General features: G+C 38.5%; 1 protein-coding gene across 6 annotated transcripts; it reads left to right on the forward strand.

Annotated features, from left to right (window-relative positions):
• The first annotated feature begins 75 nt into the window (after positions 1-75).
• On the forward strand, positions 76-15,564 carry LOC113683807 (uncharacterized). 6 transcript variants are annotated; one of them, XM_089191858.1, is made up of 7 exons: positions 99-374; positions 2,138-2,295; positions 4,090-4,191; positions 4,560-5,510; positions 11,710-11,892; positions 12,929-13,279; positions 13,753-15,564. In XM_089191858.1, exons 3-7 carry the CDS (start codon positions 4,122-4,124, stop codon positions 14,403-14,405), a joined length of 2,208 nt encoding a protein of 735 aa, XP_089047984.1. In that variant the 5' UTR covers positions 99-374; positions 2,138-2,295; positions 4,090-4,121; the 3' UTR covers positions 14,406-15,564. The 6 variants fall into 6 exon arrangements, with proteins under 6 accessions (XP_027056885.2, XP_089047984.1, XP_027056884.2 ...); XM_027201083.2 differs by lacking the exon at positions 99-374 and adding an exon at positions 2,001-2,047; XM_027201084.2 differs by lacking the exon at positions 2,138-2,295 and having other exon boundaries at positions 76-374.
• Positions 15,565-20,526: the final 4,962 nt, after the last annotated feature.

Genomic DNA, 20,526 nt, shown 5'->3' on the forward strand with positions numbered 1-20,526 from the left:
ATTCCCACTCTGCATCCAGCAGTATTAAAATAACAACAAGATCTTTTCGGATTATCGTTGGCATGGCCAGTGTTTTTTATTTTTTTTCCCAGAGTTAATGGTCGTGATCCGCTATGATTAAGCTTCGTTTTTTGGATAAGACAGTGAAATCTGCAATCCAAAATGTGCTTTCTTTCGTCCAAAAATATTTATTTAGTATCGTGTGTAGCTAGTGTTTTGTTTGTCCTATTGAAAATAATCCTGGGACATAATTTATTCGAAGTACGGGCCTAGAATACGCCACTCGCTCCATTATTGAGTTTTCGTGTTCAAGACGAGCTCTACGGTAGTCCAGGCGGTTATCAGTGGCGTCAGATGATTACACTGACATCCAGGTAAAATCAGCATCTTGGTTTGATTTCACTGTCACCAACGCAATATTTATCTTGCGTGTCTTAGACTGTTTACAGACATATTTGCTCTTCGCAGAATCGCAAGGCAAATATCACAGGCTTGTTTTCGCAAAGCATTTTCTCTTCTTGGTTGATTATTTTAGGCAATACGAACATAACCTCGATCTCTCGCTAATGCGTAGCGCGCCGTTAAGACCAACCATATTTACTTTCTCGCGCCAGCGAGGGCCCAATTGACAAAACACCTGACAAACTACGCCAAAAACAATTTATTCAACTGCACAGCTTTATTTACACTTTGTGACGGCAAGGTGAACCCACTGGTGACTAATTTAGTTCTTTATCACGGGTTTTGCAGTGTCGACCTTGGGTACCTTTCTGCTATTTGGGCAATAATACGCAGTTTGTGGTGACCATGTTAAATATTAAAGCCCTGAGTGCTTTTGTAAAAATTCATGGCATATGTCATTTCACGTCAGGTGGTTTAAAAAAGCACGAGACAAAAACGACATTAGTCTGCTTCGATTTATGACATCTTTGCCGGCGTGGCTCGGAAGCAAGTTCTTGAATAGAACAGTGATGTACAACCCAACACAGACTTAAAGGCGCTTTACCTGCTTGGACTTCGTTTCTCTTGTATGCAAAATAAGAAGTTGATGGACACATAGTGGCACTTTACGTACTAATTGCGTCTATCTCAGTGTCTTATAAATTGACAAATTTGACCGGTGAAAATGAGGCAGGAAAACTCACTGGGCTAGGATGTGAGCTACTCTTCAACGTTACACATCTATCACATCACTCGGGTTTACTGTTTGTAAAAATCTCAGAATCGATTTTTCTACCCAAGGAAATATAGCATGAATCTTAAAATATGGTTGAAAACCCTTGTTCTTTAAAAAAGAGAACCATCTAAAAACAAAAGAAAGACTAGTAATTTTAAATCAAGGAAAATCACTTGTCTGCAACCGAACGACTTTCATTTACTTTAATTAACGTACGAAAGAAACATTTGCAGATTCACTGCTGATCTGTTTAAATTCGCTTTTATTAATTTGAACACCAGATCAACATCTTCCAAATATATTTATGTATTTTAAGAAATTTAAGCCTCGATTATTATTTTGATGAAAATAAAAGGCAAACGTAAACAAGGTTGGCAGGAAACTAATTGAAACAGGCTTTCAAAAGAAGAAAGAGGGCGATAGATTATTGACAAATGTAAGAATTGCAAATTTTCATCGCCAGTCACAATAAAATTAAACAAAATTTGCCAAGTCAGATATGAACTTGTGAAAAATATTGGAACAATTTTTAATGAAGATCTCTAGCCTTGTTTTCATAAACGCCCCAAGGTGGAACACTGTTGATATGTTGTCCATCAAAACAAGTCTCGCCTTTGTTTTATTGGACGAAATTTTAAACTTCGCCGCCCACCTCATCAAAATACAATAGAACTGTCAAACAAAATGCACTTTAGCACGACCGTCAGTTGTCAATAGTAGACACGGTATATTTTGATGTAAATCAGCAACGGGAATGATAAGTTGACCACGTGCACCTCTTATCTACTGGAAGATATAAGCCATGAAAGATACACCATTGATCAGTGGCGTGCGGTATGTTTCCGGTAGCAGACATAAACGCCAGAACAGGTAATGACGATACTAAGTGTTCGGTTGGCCTCTCTCGTGCACAAACCGCCAACAAACTGAAACCGTTTTCTTTCGGTGTGCCTTTCACAGCATGAAACGCCAAATCGGTTTAGCGAAAGCTAGGACCGCGTAGAGTGTAGAAGAGCGACGCTGGAACGAGCTGGGAACAGACAGCAGCCAGGGTAAACACAACCAACAATCATTTGCGGATTAGGCGATTACTGCGAAGTCTTGCTGCGTTTAGTAAGGTAGGATGGCGTTGAATATTCTAATGTTTACAATCAATTTGCGTGCACAGTGGAGAAAATGCCAGGCTGGGCCTGGCGTAGGAGCAAAGTCGTTAAGCTGGGAAATTTACGACGTTGCATTGCGACATGCACAAGTCGCTGTTATCTTCAAGGGCCGCTTGCGTGTTTTAGCGAAGCTGTTCAAATTCGCTTGACGCTAAGCCGTTGAACTATTTGCTATTCGTCAAATTTCAGTCTGGAATGATACAAAATTTTCTGATTTTGATCATCGATCGATAGTGTAAGAAAAATTCTTATTTGAAGCACGGAAGAGTCTACAACATTGTCATGCATGCCGTAATTTTGTTGCTATCGCGAATAATAAATTGGCCCGCAAACCTCCGTGACCTACCTCCGCCACTGATTGGCAACCTGATCTTATTTATACTTTTCCTAGCCGTGACGATGCGTTGTGTTTTGGCAAATGAGTGAATGAAGGAAGAATCTTCAGCTCCGCCTCAAAAGTTGTTTATCCCACTCGCTGTACGAAGCGACCATGTAGTTTGCATAAAATTTACCCACCAAAATTTTCGTAATCCATTCAAACATTTTAATTATTGCAACGATTTTAAGTGGAGGCAAAGACGCATTTTAATCAAGAAATCGCCTAAGCCGATGATAGGAGTATGTAAGTGCAAAATTAAGCTTTGGTTTGTGTTATATTCATAAACTGTAAGAAGAGGGAGGAGATATTTATTGATAATTTTCACGGATGTCTTTGGAAGCCTTCCATTTGTTGAGACAAAACTGTAATGATTTTGTTGACGTCGATTGTCACGGCTCGCAGCCAACCATCAAATATTGAGATTGACATATTCAATACAACTCTCCACGTGTCTTATTGGAAAACCAAACATAGGGGCGTATTCAGGGAGGGAAATGTATTGTCACGGCGTAATTACTGTAAAAACAGAATATTCAATTAGGAAATTTGTCAGCGCTGAACGATCGATGGCCAATGCGTGTTGTAGAATTCAATTTATTCGGGTCGGCAGCAAACATGTCCTAAGCAATATTGGGCCTTCAAATGTTTTCCCTGCTTGTCAGGTTGTTGTCACTTGCACATGTAATTTTCACCCAACGGTGCCAGATGTGTGAAAAACGACTTGTGAAAGTCGCAAAATTTGCATATGGATTGGAAGAATGATATCGGTCTTAATGTATGTAAACGTCCAACAAGGAGGTAGTTTAGTTGCTTTGAGACGATATCAATGCAATTGACATCGTGGTATTTTTTTTCTCGTTTTGCTCATTAACATATCACTGACCACTAATTTTTTCGCAGAGTTCAGACGAAGTAGGTTAAATCTGTTAAGTAAACATGATTATGTCGACGGGAGGTAAATCGCAGCTAAAAAACCCATTGAAGGTTTGTTTCATGACCTCCCCGGGTGTCAGGGGACAGCGTGATGTATTCCGAGACACTTAATACGGCGAGATGTCGTCTTATACGTTTTAGCTTTCGTGTGTCACAGTTCCTGTACATCTGCTGAGCGCTGGATTCTCCAAGGAACAAATTAGCAGTCCCTTATTGGCCCAGTAGTTTGTCATTGTTTGACTTTCAATGGACACAACAGGACCAAACGTTAATTGAATATTACAGCACAATGTAACAATATAATTGTGGACAATTAATTATATGTCTTAAATGGTTTAAGCGAAACATTGCCTTCGGATCGCTGGCGGGCACATATCACCTGAAGATATAAGTGCGGTCCGAACGCTCTCGCCTCATTCCATTCTTGTCAATTTCAGGACAACAGACATTCCATGAAGAGAAAAGAGAGATGGAAACATGTTTGGTGTGTCTATGTGGTCTGCTAATAGCCTCCGGCGTCCTTTCATCGACAGCCGATGGTAAGCATATCTGCTTTCAACAGTTCTACTCGCTGGTGCAAATTTATCTTCTTGCGCATAATACTTCAGGCGACATATCGCTGGTTAGCGCATATCTTGAACCTCAAATTAGGTAGACTAGAGTACTTTTTCCCTCCATGGCGTGTTCTTTCTATTCAGAGCGTTGACATCCTAAGTTAAAGGCCGTTGGACGGATCCAAATCACAATTTAGTAATAGTTGACAAAAGAGCGTTTAAATTCTAGTTAATGTAAATTATCTTTCTCCGACCGCAGCGTAAATACATAACAGACATGCCATATTGGAACTGTTACGCGTAAACGTAAACTTGTATTCAAAAAATAACTGATAATCTTTTTCTTCTTTCAGGTAATTTTGGAAAACGACCACTCAAAGGTCTTGCCGTAAATTTACACCCAACCTCATTGGAAGTTCTTGGCGGCAATGTTACTTTGTCATTCCAATTTCCCAACAATTTTACTGGATTTTTTGGTAACCGAACTTTCTACGTCTTCGTCCACGAAAACGCTACTGACAAAAAACTTTTTAAAACAACTGTACCGCTAGATCGCCGAGAAATTTCTGTCATTTTACCATGTGAAATCTTCGACCACCCAGACATATATAGCTTTAAGTATCGCATTTCGGACAGTGAATATGGAGGGGTTATCTCACAGAAACTGAAGCTCCAATGGGGAAGAATCATCATCGATTCACCGACGAACCACACGGTCTTAACCCGGTTAAAATCGATCAAAATTCGACATGATCGCAAATGTTTGCCTAAGGCATACCGCGATGAACTCAATCTTTATTACGTCCAAGGTGGCAGCAAGTCGATGTTTGTAACTCGAAAATACATTCGTAAACTGTCCAGTGGCAAGCAAAGAATTCCTAAAATGCCCCAAATTCGAATGGGTTTTGCCTGCAATTTCTTCGACGCGCAAGGAGTGTACTTCTTCGAGTATCGCACTGGCTACGCTAATGTTACCCTGGCAAAAAGTGCAGCGGTCTACGTCAATTGGGGTAAACAAACTCTCTTTTCTCCTGTCTCAACGATTTTTCCATGCACAAACTCTCTGGCAATATCATTCACTCAACCGAGCTGCTCGTATGCACGAATTCAAGATGCTATAGTCCTCGCCAAGAAAGATTCCAATAAACCCATTGTGCGAAAAGCCGTGCAGCAAGGGCACGATGTGACATTTTTCTCGTGCACACTGTTCAAAGATTACGTGGAAGAATACTGCTTTCATTACTCTACAACGTCAAGGCTCACGAAGAGTACTGTGGCTGTTGCATCTCTCTGTCTGCCATCAGGTTAGTAGAGCGGTGATTTTATCTGAGATAAACTATAATTATTGAACGGGAACCTCTGACCTTGGTAATTACATGGAATGTTGTAAAACACTGATTTTTCTGCTCGTAAATACAGCCTTGCTAATGGTTTGTTTTTGCTGTTAAATTTGTTTTTCTTTAAGTGCACTCTCTGTATTCTTTAGTAAGCGCTTTGAATTTTCATTTGCTGTCACTTAGTATGGTTTTAGTCGTCGAAAACAGTTGCAGGGAAAAATTGGAAGGCGTGAGAAGTTCATTACAAACATGTTACTGCTTCAGACACTTTTTGCGATACGAACCTACGAAATGTGAAGTATTTAGGTTTCACTCTAAAAACAATTTAGAAATGTTTTTATTTTTGGATTTTTGTGTGTTTCAAGAGTAAATTGTTGCTTAAGTTTTGTGGATGTTATTCATAACATAAGTTGCGTCTGATATTTCAGTTCAGTTCACGTAGTGAGAGCTCGATTTTCAGCGTTAATGACAAACAAATGACGTGAAAATTACACGGGAAGGAAGAGGTTTTTATCAGAGGCGTAGACGAGGTATTGCTCCAATTAGCACCATTGTGTGACATGATTCTATAAAGCTGCTAATATTTTCGCTTCATAATGGAAATTCAGCTCAGTAAGAAGTCAGCTGATAATTAGTTCGATTCATTTCCATGGAAAAGAATAGCTTTTAAGTGACGTAGGGAATCCCTTGACAAGTATGAATGCTGTATATTGAGGTCGCGTTTTGTTGTGCTTCACAAAAGACAAATCAACCAGGTCGGCTTGGTGAATCAAGTGCCCACGGTTACTTTTGGCCAAAATAAAACACAGCAAAAGTTTCAAACAATAGACAGGCTAAATATTGACTCAACATTCAATTATGCCTCCCGCAATGACTTAAAACAACAGCTAGTCTATCATCAGTGTACAAACAACGTGGTCGGAAGGCAAACTCTTTCAAGTGTACGGCAGACTGCACACGTTGTGTTTGGCAGAGTTAGAGGTAATTCCGGCTCCGGAAAATTAGAAATACAACTCTTGAATAGCTTGGACCTCAATTTTCCTGTTGTCTTTTTTGTTGACCTTTGGTAAAGCCAGATGAAGGCAAAACGCAGCTAGAATTTTAAAAGTACCAAGTGGCTGCATGCGTTTTTGGGATCGATTCAACTCAAGGGAAGGGCATACATTTGATTTCAGTCCAGCAGTTATGCGCTCGTGCTTGCATCGACATTCGAACTGAATATACATTTGCAAAGTAACGACAGAGTTCTAACGCATCAAGGTTCGCTGAAAGTCAGCCATATTTTCTTTTTCTTTTTCTTTATTTGTAAACAGGAAATTCGGGTGGGTACGACTTGGCGTGAGTTGTGTTGTTGTCTTTACTAAGGTCTCAACCAGATTTCTAAAGGGTAATCTTGCCAAGAATGTTGAGATTAAAATCAGCCGATCTTTGCTCCACTTTAAAACGTGACAAGCTAAACAATCAAATCAAAATAGAGTTTAAAAAACTGAGTAACCGCAGTTATAATTTTAAAAGTGTTTTTTTAAGAATGGAGGCTATGTGTTCTCTCTGAAGTGTTTATTTCAGTCCAAGAGCGACACATTTTTTTATGATTTCCCGTTTTCTTTTGTGAAATTTAATCCACTTAGGAAAAGGCCAGCCGGTTTGAAGTGCTATTGTGTTGTAGCGGATGACTTGTAATTTCCCGTTTTTAGAACATTATCTGTTTAGAAAAAAATGGCCTTTAATTGGATGGTCCAAGGTTATTTGTATATCGCTTCAATTTCGTGTTGCTCTAGTTTTTATCGTCGTTCATTGTATTGTTTACAAGAAAAAAGTTCTAATTTTGCCGTGGATCGGTAGGATAATGCATATAAAATTTCGCTTCAATTTGTCTGACAAAGGAACCAGTATTCGTAATAAATTATAAGAAAGTTCTTTTCTTCCTTTCCTTCGGCTTTGTCACTGATGTGGATTGGGGAAGGGAGAGGGTACGTTAGGAACGAGAAGGGAAATTTATTTTTTTTTATTCATTTTTTCCAAGATTGTAATGACGTCAGAAATAAATGCTCCAAATTTGTAACAAAGATCACCCAGGGTTCTTAGCGGTAAAGACATGCAGTGTTCACGTTACTAAGATATTCTGGAGAAGCGTGCTTAGTTCACACGACCCACCATTGTTTGAGGACTTTGTAAGCTCCAGACATGTGGTAATTTCAGCCTTAAAATGGTTATCATGGTAACTTACATGTATCCAAACTAATGTAATATTCAAAAGTCGTTCGTGCCCTGAGCGTGTTGCACTGGCAAGCTAATATAACAGCCCATAAAACCCTAAGTGTCTTAGTCTGAGAAGATCCCAGTGAACTGTGTCAAGCAAGTGATTAAACACTCGCCCAAACATGTAAACTATTTTTAAAATTAGTGAAAAATGGAAATTATTCATTCGGTTGTCAGTTCTAAAAAAAAGCAGCTTCTAATAACAGCATTTGCGATGTGCATTGAAATTAATTGTGAATTGAAAGCAGACGTTTCAGCTTTTATGGATTTCTTGTTTCCAAGGCTAAAATCACGAAAGCTTTATATCAAGGACTCAGTCCACTCTGAGTAGATATTGACAATTTTAATACCAGCTGCTGTGATAATTTCTCGTGATTGCTGTGACTAATTATAGAACTTTGTTTTCAACACTTCGAAATATAATAATCTGTACTAATCGTGATGGAAGTTTCAAAGCGAAAGAGAAATTATGCTTGTCGCCTATTCTGCACAAACAGTTATAGATGTGAACAACTTGCCTAACTTTTCGTTTTGAGCTGAAGTCTCATTTCATGCCAAGAGTGTAGATTAAATAGAATATTATGTCAACTTGGGCGTGTAGGGTTTTTGATAATCAGATTAGCTGCCCTGGAGGTCATTTCGGTGCGGGATTAGGAATGACTGATTTTACTTTCAAACACATGCTGTTGTATGAAATTTACCCGTGTCTCTATGTATTTAGCAAACTACTCGGCAGCTGTATCAGAGCTCCATAGCGTGCACATGTAGTAGTAGTGATGGTTGTTAAGCAAAAATTAAAGGAGGGATACATGTTGTTCAAACTTTTACTCTCGATCTAGTTAAGTTTAAGCCTGAAAAATTTACCATATAAGGGATGCTGAATGACCAGCAAATTCGCGAGTAACATTTATTGCGACTTTTCCACGATATGAAGTCTATGATTTTGTCTGCTTTCCTCGCGAATTACAAAAAACCATCAGTTAAAGCTTCTGAAGTTAAAGATCAGGGCTTTTTGCGGTATTTTTCGAGGCCTACAGGCGAGTTTTCCCGAGACTGTACAGCCAAAATATATTTGACTGAAATTCTTTGCGACGTTTATAACTCAATTCTTAAAACGTTGCCGTCAGTCTAAAAGCGTATACTTTTCAGTCACTAACTTTGTTTGCCCCAGTAAACAAGTTTATTGGGGTAAAACCTCTTTGTTAAGATCTGGCGTTTTCAGTCAAAGATACCTTTAAAAGTCCTATTTATTATTATCTGATAGGAGTGGCTTTGGTTGACAACCAATCTGTATTGGAGAGTCTAGGAGGGACAAACTTTGACAAATTGAGAATTCAGTATCGCGGAGGGTCATGTAAAATGTATCAATTAAGGGAAGACATCATCGTTAATTTAGGAAATGGAATATAAGACGTGAATGTATTTTTGAGGTTCGCCTTTTCTGCGGTAATCCAGTATCATTGCAACATTAAGGTCGTTAGGAGTGTTTTTTTTTTAAGATAGTGTTCCTTGATTAACCAATGTTTTTAATTGCTAAGCGTCGCTAAGTTTTTAATTTTAAGGTTGCCTAAGCGTTTAAAATCTGTAGAAGAAATGTCTCTTGATTCAGGCTTTCGTGAATTTAGAGTAACAAGAGGTTGTGATTCTTGTTGTCACGAATCTGGTCACGCTATCTACATACGAAGGCACGTGTTTACCACTTGTTCGAGTTATTTATAGGGTCTCGATATGTTCTTCGTTTGGTGTGATTGGAGATAAAATTCACGAGCTTGTGGTCTTGTTATGTAATACATATTTGACCAAAGGGGTTTGTAAGAAGCCCTCAATCCTCTTACGTAGCAAAGAGGGTTCTGGAAAAAAGAATTTGTCGAAGCTATTTTAAAACTCATTAAGTATACTCGAGATCAGACAACACGGCGCCTTTATCAGGTGCCAATATTTTTCTTTGTTTTCGTTAGCTACACAGTCTGTTGTCAAATCGGTGATGAATGACGACAAATTTTAAGCTTTTTTTGCTATTCCGTAAGAAGTTTTGTGCTAGAAATAAGAGTTAAGGCCTTTCTAAATTTCCGCTCAACATTCGCCTTTGTCATTCATTCTTTCTTTTTTTTTTTGGCCCTTAGAGCAAAATATAATGAATTAAAAATGTTTGATAAATTAGCACTTTGCTAATAGGCCATAATAATGTCTAGTGTAGAGTGGTTTTTTCCTAATAGGTAAAAAGCTTTTAGTTAAACGCAAGATTTTGCTATGATTAATATTGTCGGTGTGTTGTATAGGCGATTACAAGTTTCCTAAATCTAAGATTTAATCAGTTTAGGAGAAACAGGGCCCAGGAAAGAGAAACTAAGGTTAACTTTTAATCCGTCTTCGTGGCTTGCAAGCGGTGCCTTACAAAATATGGAGGGAAGCAGCTTAGAAATGTTTGGACACTTGTCAGGTCTACAAAGCAATTATAAGCCCTCAAGCTACGCTAAAATCAATGCTTACATCGCGAAACCATCCCTTCTTTTGACTGCTTCGCATTTTCGTCACAACGATGACGAAAAATAAATAATTACCCATTTCCCGCTTCGATGTCTTGCTTTCGCTCAATTACGCCAAATTTATTCATTATTAGAGAGAAAATGCTGATTGGTTTTTCTTTTAACAATCTGTGTCAAATTTATTGAAGAGCTCCGGTTGGTAAAAGCAGAATTACTTTCTAGGTGTTATGTTTTTTTGTTTGGAGTTCTTTGAAGAAAGTTTGAACTACGATGACGTTATATTTGCTTCAGTATCTTCTGAGGCTTTCTGAGTTGTGTTATATTGTGTAATGTTTTGAGCAATAATAATAAATATAGGTAATGTATAAACTGTATTGCATGAAACAATAAAACGACCTTAAACCTGTGATTAGCTATTCATCAACTAAACTTAGTTAATGGAAGAGTTGTTTGTTGAAAAGCCCGAACTGTAGTAAGTTGAGTTCCCATTTTGACATAAGTTGGTCAATTTGTTTATTTTTGTATTATTTTTAAGAGACGTGATATTTTTAGTTGCCTTCCTATATTCCAGTTAATTGATTTGTGTGTTAGAGACTTGTGTGCAAGCTGGTTTTACTGTTCATAAGTACAATTTGGGTGTATAGACTCTCTAAAATCAATAGAAGGAGATGTGACGAGAATATTGGTCTTAGAAAAGCTGAATAGACACAAACGGAAGACGGAAACTTGGCAAGTATACTTCAAATGAGACTTTCCGGCGCCGAATGATAAATGACAGATATTACTTGCTTTTAGAGAGCTTGTGATGTTTGGTGTGGTTAACCACGAGGTCACTCAGTTTGCTTCTAACAGATCAATACTCTCTTTCTTTGTGTGAAAACAAGTACGTCAGTAGATTTTGGCACATGTTCGTAAACAGGAATCAGGAAACTGGAGGAGAAGCCTCTCGAAGACACTTTTCAAGCACTTTAGCCAGATTCAATTCAAAATGATCTCACGCAAAGTCGGTTGTGATGAGTTGAACTATCCGATCGGAAATAGCACCAGAAATCAAGTTTTCATTTCAATCCGAGAAAAAATTTGAGTTACCAATTGCAAAAATAAAAGACATCGACTTTGTTAAAAACTGCCAAGCTCGAATAGCAATAGAAAGATTCGTAACTTGAAGGAGCCAGATATGAGATTGTGGACTCATCTTTTTAGCCTTGAATACTAAAACATAAAATGGTGATAATAAACTAAAAATATGGGAGAAAACCTGAAGATGGCTAAGATCAACGGGGACTGAAAAGGACTTTGATTGATGAAATTAAAAATTGGATGCTTAAACCGTTTCTTTGCTTTGTTCCTCTTGACTTTTTTAGAGACGACACAGATCCTTCAATGCGCATGTCAATGTCTCTTTTTTTGTGTTCTGATAGGCAAAGCATATTATGAGGGGTGGAGTACGTGGTCCTCTTGGGGCTTGTGTTCTAGCTCTTGTGGGCAGGGGAAGCAGCACCGCTCACGATACTGTCTGAGTGTCAGCACATCCAAGGAAAAGGAATCGACATGCGATGGAAGTGCTCTCATATCCAGGTCTTGCGCGCTTAATCCATGTCCAGGTATGGAAATGATAAAGTTAAGCATAACTTTTATAGAAAACGGCAAACGGCTGAAATTGGACACCTTGTGTCTGCTTTTAGCCATTTTTTTTCATCTGAAGTGGAAATATATGTATAAGCTGTGGACAGGGTTTTCCGTTATTATTACTACAAAATTAATATATAGATATAGATATATATGTCGTTCCGTTTCCATAAATGATGTCAGGCCGATAATGCACCTGTGCTTGCCACTTGTCTCAGCCTCAAAAAAAGGCCACTGTGTAGAATACCTCGCGTACAACAGCACATATTTTAATGTTCGTGCACGAACTGACGCTAGGACTAAGTATCGCATCTTTGTATACAAATGCGCAGAGAGTGCAAATTGCCACGGGGTTGAAGGACAGCACGCGCAGTTTGTGCCGAGAACAACAACAAATTTGAGCAATCAAGGTTACTTTGCGCACTACCGAGACCTGTCTATTTAGCAGTGTTGTGGAGAGGCATACTTTGGAGTTGAACTCAGCCTATCAACACATAGTGCAACTAAAAAACTCTTCAAGATAACCCTCTTCCTTAACATCAAAATCAGCATACGCTGGTGTTCTTGGGCTGAAATCCTTCGCTTTTCTTAACTATGTGTTTATGACGAGAAAGGCCCTCTTTCTTACTAATTTTGCTTCCGCGCTGCCTTCAGCAATGTGTACCAGAGTATGTTACAGTAGCTTTTGATGTTATGGAACAGTGTTACTGTGGCTGTAATATTATTTTACTCTCGTCATCGTAAACAGTAGGTAATTTCGATTAAATAGCACTTTATAGGATGCATTCAATGAAATTCTCCCGCCTTAGCGCAACTCGTTTGCCCCTCTATTTCTTTTTCCTGCCAAACTCGAACCATGTTGTTTCCCGCTTAAAGGTACTCGCTCTCAAAGCGAATACGAGTCGTTCCCTACAACAAATCCGGAGCAAAGTGAGCCATTACTAAAATTCTTGCATGCTTGTTCTTCGAACTTGGGAACTCAGTGCTTTAAAAAATTACTTTTATAAACAGAGTCGGGAACCTCGTGTTCATGTGGATGCCGGCTAACAGAACCTCAAGGAATGATTACATCATCACCGCAGTTGTTCACCCGCCCTGGAAATCCTAGCTGTACGTGGGTTATAACCTTAGCAGAAGGGAAAAGGGTGCGTCTATGGTTTGATGCCTTAAAAATGAATGGAGATTCCATCATAATTCGTGACGGAAAAGATCGCAGTGCGCCACAACTGGTCATTATAAATGATGATTCATTCAAAGAGGAAATAGTCTCAACTGGGAACAGCATGTACTTATTTTACAAACACAATGGGAGATGGACCAACGGCACACGAAGAGGATTTACCGCTTCTTACAGCACGGAAAGTAAGTGTGGTGTGCTGTGTTATTCAAATGCTTTGTGCAGTCCTGCCAAATGTTAGAAATTCAGTTACGATTCACAGTTGCTTCGTTTTATGGTCAGTTTAACGTAAAAGAGAAACATTTCCATTTTAAACTTGTAAAAAGACTTTCTTTCATGGTGAAAATTCCTGCTGGTTGCACAGTTAAGTCGTATTTGAGACAGACCAAAACATTATTGAGCGAAACGACCACATACCGTACGATCGAGAAATTTTAACTCGTCATCATCCCAACCACTTTAGACTATTCAGTTCATCGTGAAATGAACCGACTATGGAACAAAGTATAGAAGATAGACTTACAGTTACACGAGACAAACCCTTAAAATCGAGATGTTGCTTGTATAGTTAAGTTGTATTAATATATGTGCGCTGTTCATTTGATTTGACTTAATTTCGTTTTAAGTGACTTCAATTCTATTTTTCAAATCCTCGTAGCCGATGACGAACCAGTCGAGGTGATTCGCAGAAGGACTTTGGGAACGGCTGCAGTAACATTTCTTGCGGTCTTCGTGTTTGCTGTGTTGGTTATTGCGGTTCTTCTGTTCATTGTCTTCACAAAATTGCGCCAACACCACAAAAATATTCCTTCATCGTCCAGCGGAAGCTCAAGTACGTCAGAGTCCACGCTTAGATCAACGGGGACGTCGTCTCCTCTTGAAGACGAAACTTTCAGCAACCAACCTTCAAAAACTTATCGAAATCAAAGAACTAAAAAAGGCGATAGAAGGAGATCGTCACACAGAAAAAGGACGCGAAGGACAGAATTCCTTTGTGATGCAGATCATGTACCAAGATGTACCTGTGGCGAAATTTCCGAACTAGACTCGGGCACAGGAAGTAATTCTGCCAGCGAATTCTCGCCTGTTAAGGCTATAAGCGGCGTGGAAAGGGTGCTAGTTCGTGAAGACGTGGATTGTGACTGTCCCGAATGCCTCAGAAATGACAGGTATCCCTTGAATGGATGCCCGGAATTTCGAGCCCCGGAGAAAAAGTATTACGGAGACTGGATGTTAACGGAAATGCCGGCAGAGAACAAATTTCAAACAAATCAGCGTATTTATAGGGATCCTTGTCAAGGTTTTGTGTAAATATTGTTCATAGTCCTACTAGTGAAGAACAATTGTGAAAATCGGATGAATTTAAATGATAGTATGAATGCCTTCTCAGATTGTACGAAGGTATAAGATGGCAAACAATCGTTGATTAATTTAATCCTCGCGTTGCGTGTTTGATAGGCCATACCTGAGCTCCAAAAACACTCACTTTCCAGATAAGGTCGAGAATGCCAATCATTTTCATATCAAAAGCTGTGTGTTTACTGTCGTTTTGAAGCAGAAGCTTTGGGTTTTTTAGCTTTGAGCTTTTTGTAAATGCCTCATTAGTTTAGATTTTTGTCGTTTCTTGTGTTTGTTTTTCTGTTGATCTCGGCAAAGATATGTTTTGCTCCTTGTTGTGTTTTTCTTTTTTTTCTCATGATCACGAGACCACTTTTTGTTAGTAACATACACTCTACGTTAAATAGTTCGTTCCAACAACATAAAATTATATATAATTTTATTGATGTTTAGAAATTCATTTTAAAAATGAAAAAAAAAAAAAAGAGAAAAGTAGTTCATTTTTTAAAAACTAACAATTGAGCGCAATGCGCATGGGTCGTTTGTGCGGATTGTTATGTATTAAAACTGTGATCGGCAAATACGCATTGAACCATTTTAACAGTAGAATCTTCTCGTCGAATTTCAGTCGAGTATATTAAGTTTAAGTTGTGTTATTTTTTTAAGCAAAGACGTTGTTGCGTTTGACTTAGATGACTTACTGTTTTGTTTAGAAGCGTACGTTAAGAACTGCTCCCAGCGCTACTTTTTTTAGGGAAAAAAAATTGATATTACTTTTAAAAAATATGGAGAGTGGTACCAGATATTCCTTCATTATAACAAACGGGACAAAAAATACTTATATTAATGCATTAGACATTAGTTTAATATTGAAAATGCATCGATACCATATATTTGTAGCATTAAGTTTTGTATAACAAATAGAGAGCCCTGATAGTTGGGCAAGACTAAATTAAGATACTTTTGGAGAAAAAGGATATAATGTACAACTAAAAGGTAATTGTTTATTTATTGAATCAGGGAAAAGGGGAAAATCCTTTTAACTACTAAATTGGGGATTTTGAGGAGAAACCGCGGTAGTGTTAGTCTTAGACAAGAATTTAAGAAATAAATTGATACAAAATGATAAAAATGTGTCTAGATTTTTGTTAGACTGAGCTGATGGGGTCGTTGAGGCACACGCGCGATCAAATCCCTTGCTCATGTTCACGTGCGCATGTGCACCTGTGCCGTTAGTTTGGATCTCGAGTATAACATGAACGGCCTTTTGTAAAGGGAGTTAACCTATAACCAGAGTTATGGAAAATGGTAGGTCTGGCATCTTTAAAGCAAGTGATAGCGCCAGGGTAATTCGAGACGTTGGAGTCTGCTTTTTTACCGACCAGAAAAAAAAATTCCTTACATTACCCCAAGGGTTGGATTACCAAAGTCGGAGTTGGAATGAAAGTTATCAGGGAACTCAGGCAAAACACTTGGATGGCAAATAGAACGTAGAAACAAAAAAAAGATTTAATGGACAGAACAATAGCTAGCACGTGCGTTTTAAAATTGGACATTTCTTATACGTCCTCTGCAAGACAACAACGACAACCTTTTACAGAATTGAAGTCCAAAAAGGCGAATAAACCGCAACGGGAACTTCAAAGACAAGGTGATTTAAGGTGATAACACTGCTTAATCTGTTCTGCGCATAAAAACTGGCTGTCAAGAACCACTGATGAGAAAGAAATGTAAGCTGTCTCATAAGCAAACTCTGCAGCCTATCTTTCTCACTTTTCTGTTTTTAAATTATTTAGTTAGTTCAATCCTTTCTTGCGCTGTGTAAAATTTGAAAAAAAAGGGGTGGAAAAAATTATTAAGAAAAAAAGCATTCTTAAATATAATTAGAGGAAAAAATTCTGTCCTCGCAATCGCGCAGTCGATGAATAGCTGTGTTCACGAAAAACACCCTTCCGGCAAGGCGCCTGCGCAATAAAGCAAACAACAGATTGCTCGTTTTTTTTCCAGGCACTTCAATGCACCTATTAAGTTTGCAGTCTCAAGATTTATGTCAAGATTGTGAGTTTAAATTGCAACAGGAATCGCTAGGATAAACATGTCCCTGGAGTTGCAGTTTCAGGAATTCGAAGACTAAACTAATCCAGTTATACTAATAATTCCCCTGATGTCGAATTATGTGCCTACCACGTACCAGTTACCAAATCATAACGGTGCAATCACAGCCACATCTTGTAAGTATACCAAATCACTCATTTCTCTACATAATCCTATACGGAAACCTTATGCCTATCTGTGCTACGTCTATGCATGAGTTCTAGGGTCTTCTAACATATCCGAAAGAACTTTCCATGGTTGATCTACATCAGTGGTATGTTAGCATAGTATGGTAGCATGGCAAAGATTTTTGTCAAAGGAACGATAACAGCAAACGGGAAAGAGATCAAAATAGAACTTGTAACTCATTCAGCCAGAAAAGATCATTACTGTTGTGAAGAGCGTAAGCAGAGGAACAGGGTAATTTTAGTATTTTCAACTGAGTTAATAACGTAAATTGGCCACCATAAAGAGTTTAGAACTGACGTTTCGAGCGTTAGCACTTCGTCAAGTCGCTCTGACGAAGGGCTAAAGCTCGAAACGTCAGCTTTTAAACTCTTTACGATGGCCAATTTAAGTTGTAAACTCAGTTGATGATAATAAATTACCCTGTTATACTCTCCCACTGACGCAACACCACAGTTTCTTTAGAAACTTACCCCCTTTATTCGGAGGAACCTCATGACGGTACAGCAGGGTGGGAAGAGGATAGGGAGGATGTCATCTTTCATTATACCTTTTATTTTAAAAGGTCCCCTGTTTGTTGCAGGGGGGTCTTCGTTACTCTGCTACACTAAAGCAGCAATACTCTGCTACACTAAAGCAGCAATCGCGATCATTTAAAATAATCTGCAAGTGGCAGGGGAGGGGATATCGCTAGTCTCATAAAAAAATTAATTAGTAACCAAGAGGTTATAATCGCTAGGTTAGGTTAGTAACCTAACCTAGTAAAAGAGTGACCACTCAGTTCAATCCTCCGTAGGTGAAGTTTGTGTGTCTCACTTACAAAGCCTGCCAATAAAGAGGGTCCCAAACAGGTTTTCGGCGTGCAGGATTGGGCTTATTTGATGACCAGCAGGTTCTGGGAATTTGGAGTAAGAAAGGAGCGAGATGCGGGATTGTTATTATTAAAGGGGCACGGGAATCGGCGATTTTGAGGGGTGGGATTCCTGAGATAAGTTTATGTTATTTGCCTTCCGTATGGTGAAAAACTGTGATCGAGGTCTCGAATATACTGCCCGAGGCCGTAGGCCGAGGGCAGCATTTTCAAGACCGAGGTCACAGTTTTTCACCATACGGACCGACCCTTAGCCGGTAAATAACAAATTTTTTTTTTTTAAACTTGACGAAATTCTTTCCGAAAGAACCCGAATGATTTAGGGCTGTAAATACGGCAAGATCTTCCATAAACTGAACAATTTTTGAGCCAGTACATCGTAGTTAAAAAAAAGGTGAAGCAAATTAAAGAGAGATGCCTCACCGAAACATTTCCATTTGTGCAAGGATAAAGGTGATTTAAAAGGCTTCCACGCAAACTTTGAAACATTATTTTTACAAGTATCTGTCACAATCTGACACCTGTCAATTAGAGAGCGCGTAAGAAAAAATAAAGCGCAAGAACATTTGAAAAACAACGGAACTAGTTTGGCAAGGACTGTCATGACAATGTTTTCTTCAAAAACAGTCGATGATCTCACGGAAAGTATTATTCACTTTCTTCGACGATTCATTTATGTACGAAGATTTACCTCTGTTCATTAAGAAAACGGCGAGGAAAGTAATTGTGAGTAAATTCAAATTTTTTTATTTTGAAGTTGATGGAATGAAACATAGCGATAGGTTGCGGGATTGGAACAGTTGCCGAAAAGTGACCGATTCAATTAAAGGAAACGGGCATCGATCTTATATAAATTTCGTTGAGAAAGTCTTAGCAACAAAACAACAAAGATAAAGTGTTTGTCGGAACTGACTCAGGACAAGTTTCCTCTAATCGGATAGGTCAGTAATGTATAAGTCACCTTGGTAACAATTTTTGTAATTCAAGAATTTTCGGAAGTTAGGCAAAATAAGAATTAAAACCCTCTACTCCAGTTGCTATGTTGTGTTATCAGAAATTAAAAAAAATAAGAAACCAATCTCTTTAATTTTAAAATACCATGCACTGAAAGGCTATACGAACCGTTAACTCAACCGTGTGTCAATTCCAGCCGGAGGAGATCGTTGGTCGAATTGAATGCCTAGTAGAGCTAAACCCGGTAATGTTATTTAAACTGATAAAGTATTACACCAAAATATAGAACACAACCTCTAAAAGATATAAATACCTGTTTCAAGACTACCGGGACCCTTATCTGATTCAAAATAGATTTGCATGAATACCTCGAATAAAGACATTTAGAGTTTGTCTGGTCGATGATAAAGTGATTTGCGCAAACTTAGACACCCTGACTCACAGCGACAGACACAAAACTGATTATACTAATCCCATTACAGGAAATGGGCTGGAGACAGTTTTGTCCTAAGCAATGGCCGGCACAATTGAATTTAGTTGGAATCGTTGTAAGCTTCCTATAATGTGATTTTGATCGAGTGACTCCGCTTAACGAATACGCTGTAACACTGGGATGAAGTCTTTGTCTAAGGCTGCTAATATTTGTAGTTTACAAAATCGGACTACTTTTCTGCAGAAATAAAAAAACCGAGATACGATTATGAAAAAAAACTTTCTACCCCCTTTAAGTCGGTCTAAACAAAGAAGTTTCGCCAGACAGTCGATACGGTTTTTAGAACTTTTTCGTCTTTAATAGGATATACCATTGAAATGTTTAGTGTCTAAACCGGCGAGTTTTAAGCTGCGCTGAGGACGAAGCGAAAGTAAAAGAAAACGTGCAAACAGTTAACAAACAACTGCACCAACAACAGTTGGTATTTTGAGTGATAAAGTGATTTGTTACCGACCCAAAAATAATACGAATGAACATAATTCGTGTCTTTCTATTCATCCTCACGGGTTCGATCAGGGCGATTTCAAAAGTTTTTCTTTATCCAATGTCTGTAAAGATGAACTGATTAGAATTAACCGACCGCGCCTCTAAGTATTGGTAGTCTCCAATCAATCAAAACGTCAGCTTCAATCTAATAGATTCCTGCAGTCTAAACGAAAATCCAACATTTAGACATATGTCAAGAAAATGTTGATTCCTTTTTTAAATTTAGATTTTGAAAACTCTCTTCTTATTTTCTTCATCATCACTGAGCTTTCCCGTGTGCTTTGAATCTTCACTTCGTTCCATTTTCCAGCCCCACGATGCAAACTTGTTTGCGGGTATAGTGCAATCTCGATTTTAACGAAAAGCCAATTACAAGGGACTGGGGAAATTGGTTCGTTATAGCGAGGGTTCGCTATGACGAAAATCTCGATTTAACGAATTTGCGGGAAAACAACCAAAATGTTCGTTATATCGAGGAATGGTACATAGATTTAAATTTTTTCCTCTTTTTTTTTGTGGTGTGACGTCGCGCTACCCAGCATTTTGGGATCGGAACGATTACTGTAAATACATTTGTGCTTTTGATTCCTTCATGAAGTTACAGTACACTGTACAGGTCTGTATATAGCTACAACACCTTGTTTTTAAAGCACGGAGGAAAAATTTCAATGGAAGTCACTGGCAAACGGAGAAAAAAGAGCATTGGACTGGAAATTCCTGCCTCTCACACCTTTTACCACAAGAAGCCTTTAAAAAAAAAAAAGAGGTTGAATTCAGCTAATAGTACTGAAAAGAGACAAGAAGGATGAAGGGGATCTTTGGATGTGTCTATAGTGTCCGTTTGGCATGTAGAATAAGTTGTTAACTGTGAAGTTGTTCTGTTGTTAAGAATTGAAGGATTTTGATTCTTGTTGGTCTGTTTCGCATTTGTCTTTTGTCACGTGTTGACATTTGTTCGTTATATCGGGGTTATTATACGTTTGGGCCTCTGGAATGTGTTCGTTATGACG

The sequence above is a fragment of the Pocillopora damicornis genome, chromosome 13 (assembly GCF_964200805.1).
Source record: "Pocillopora damicornis chromosome 13, jaPocDami1.2, whole genome shotgun sequence".
Classification (NCBI taxonomy): Eukaryota; Metazoa; Cnidaria; class Anthozoa; order Scleractinia; family Pocilloporidae; genus Pocillopora; species Pocillopora damicornis.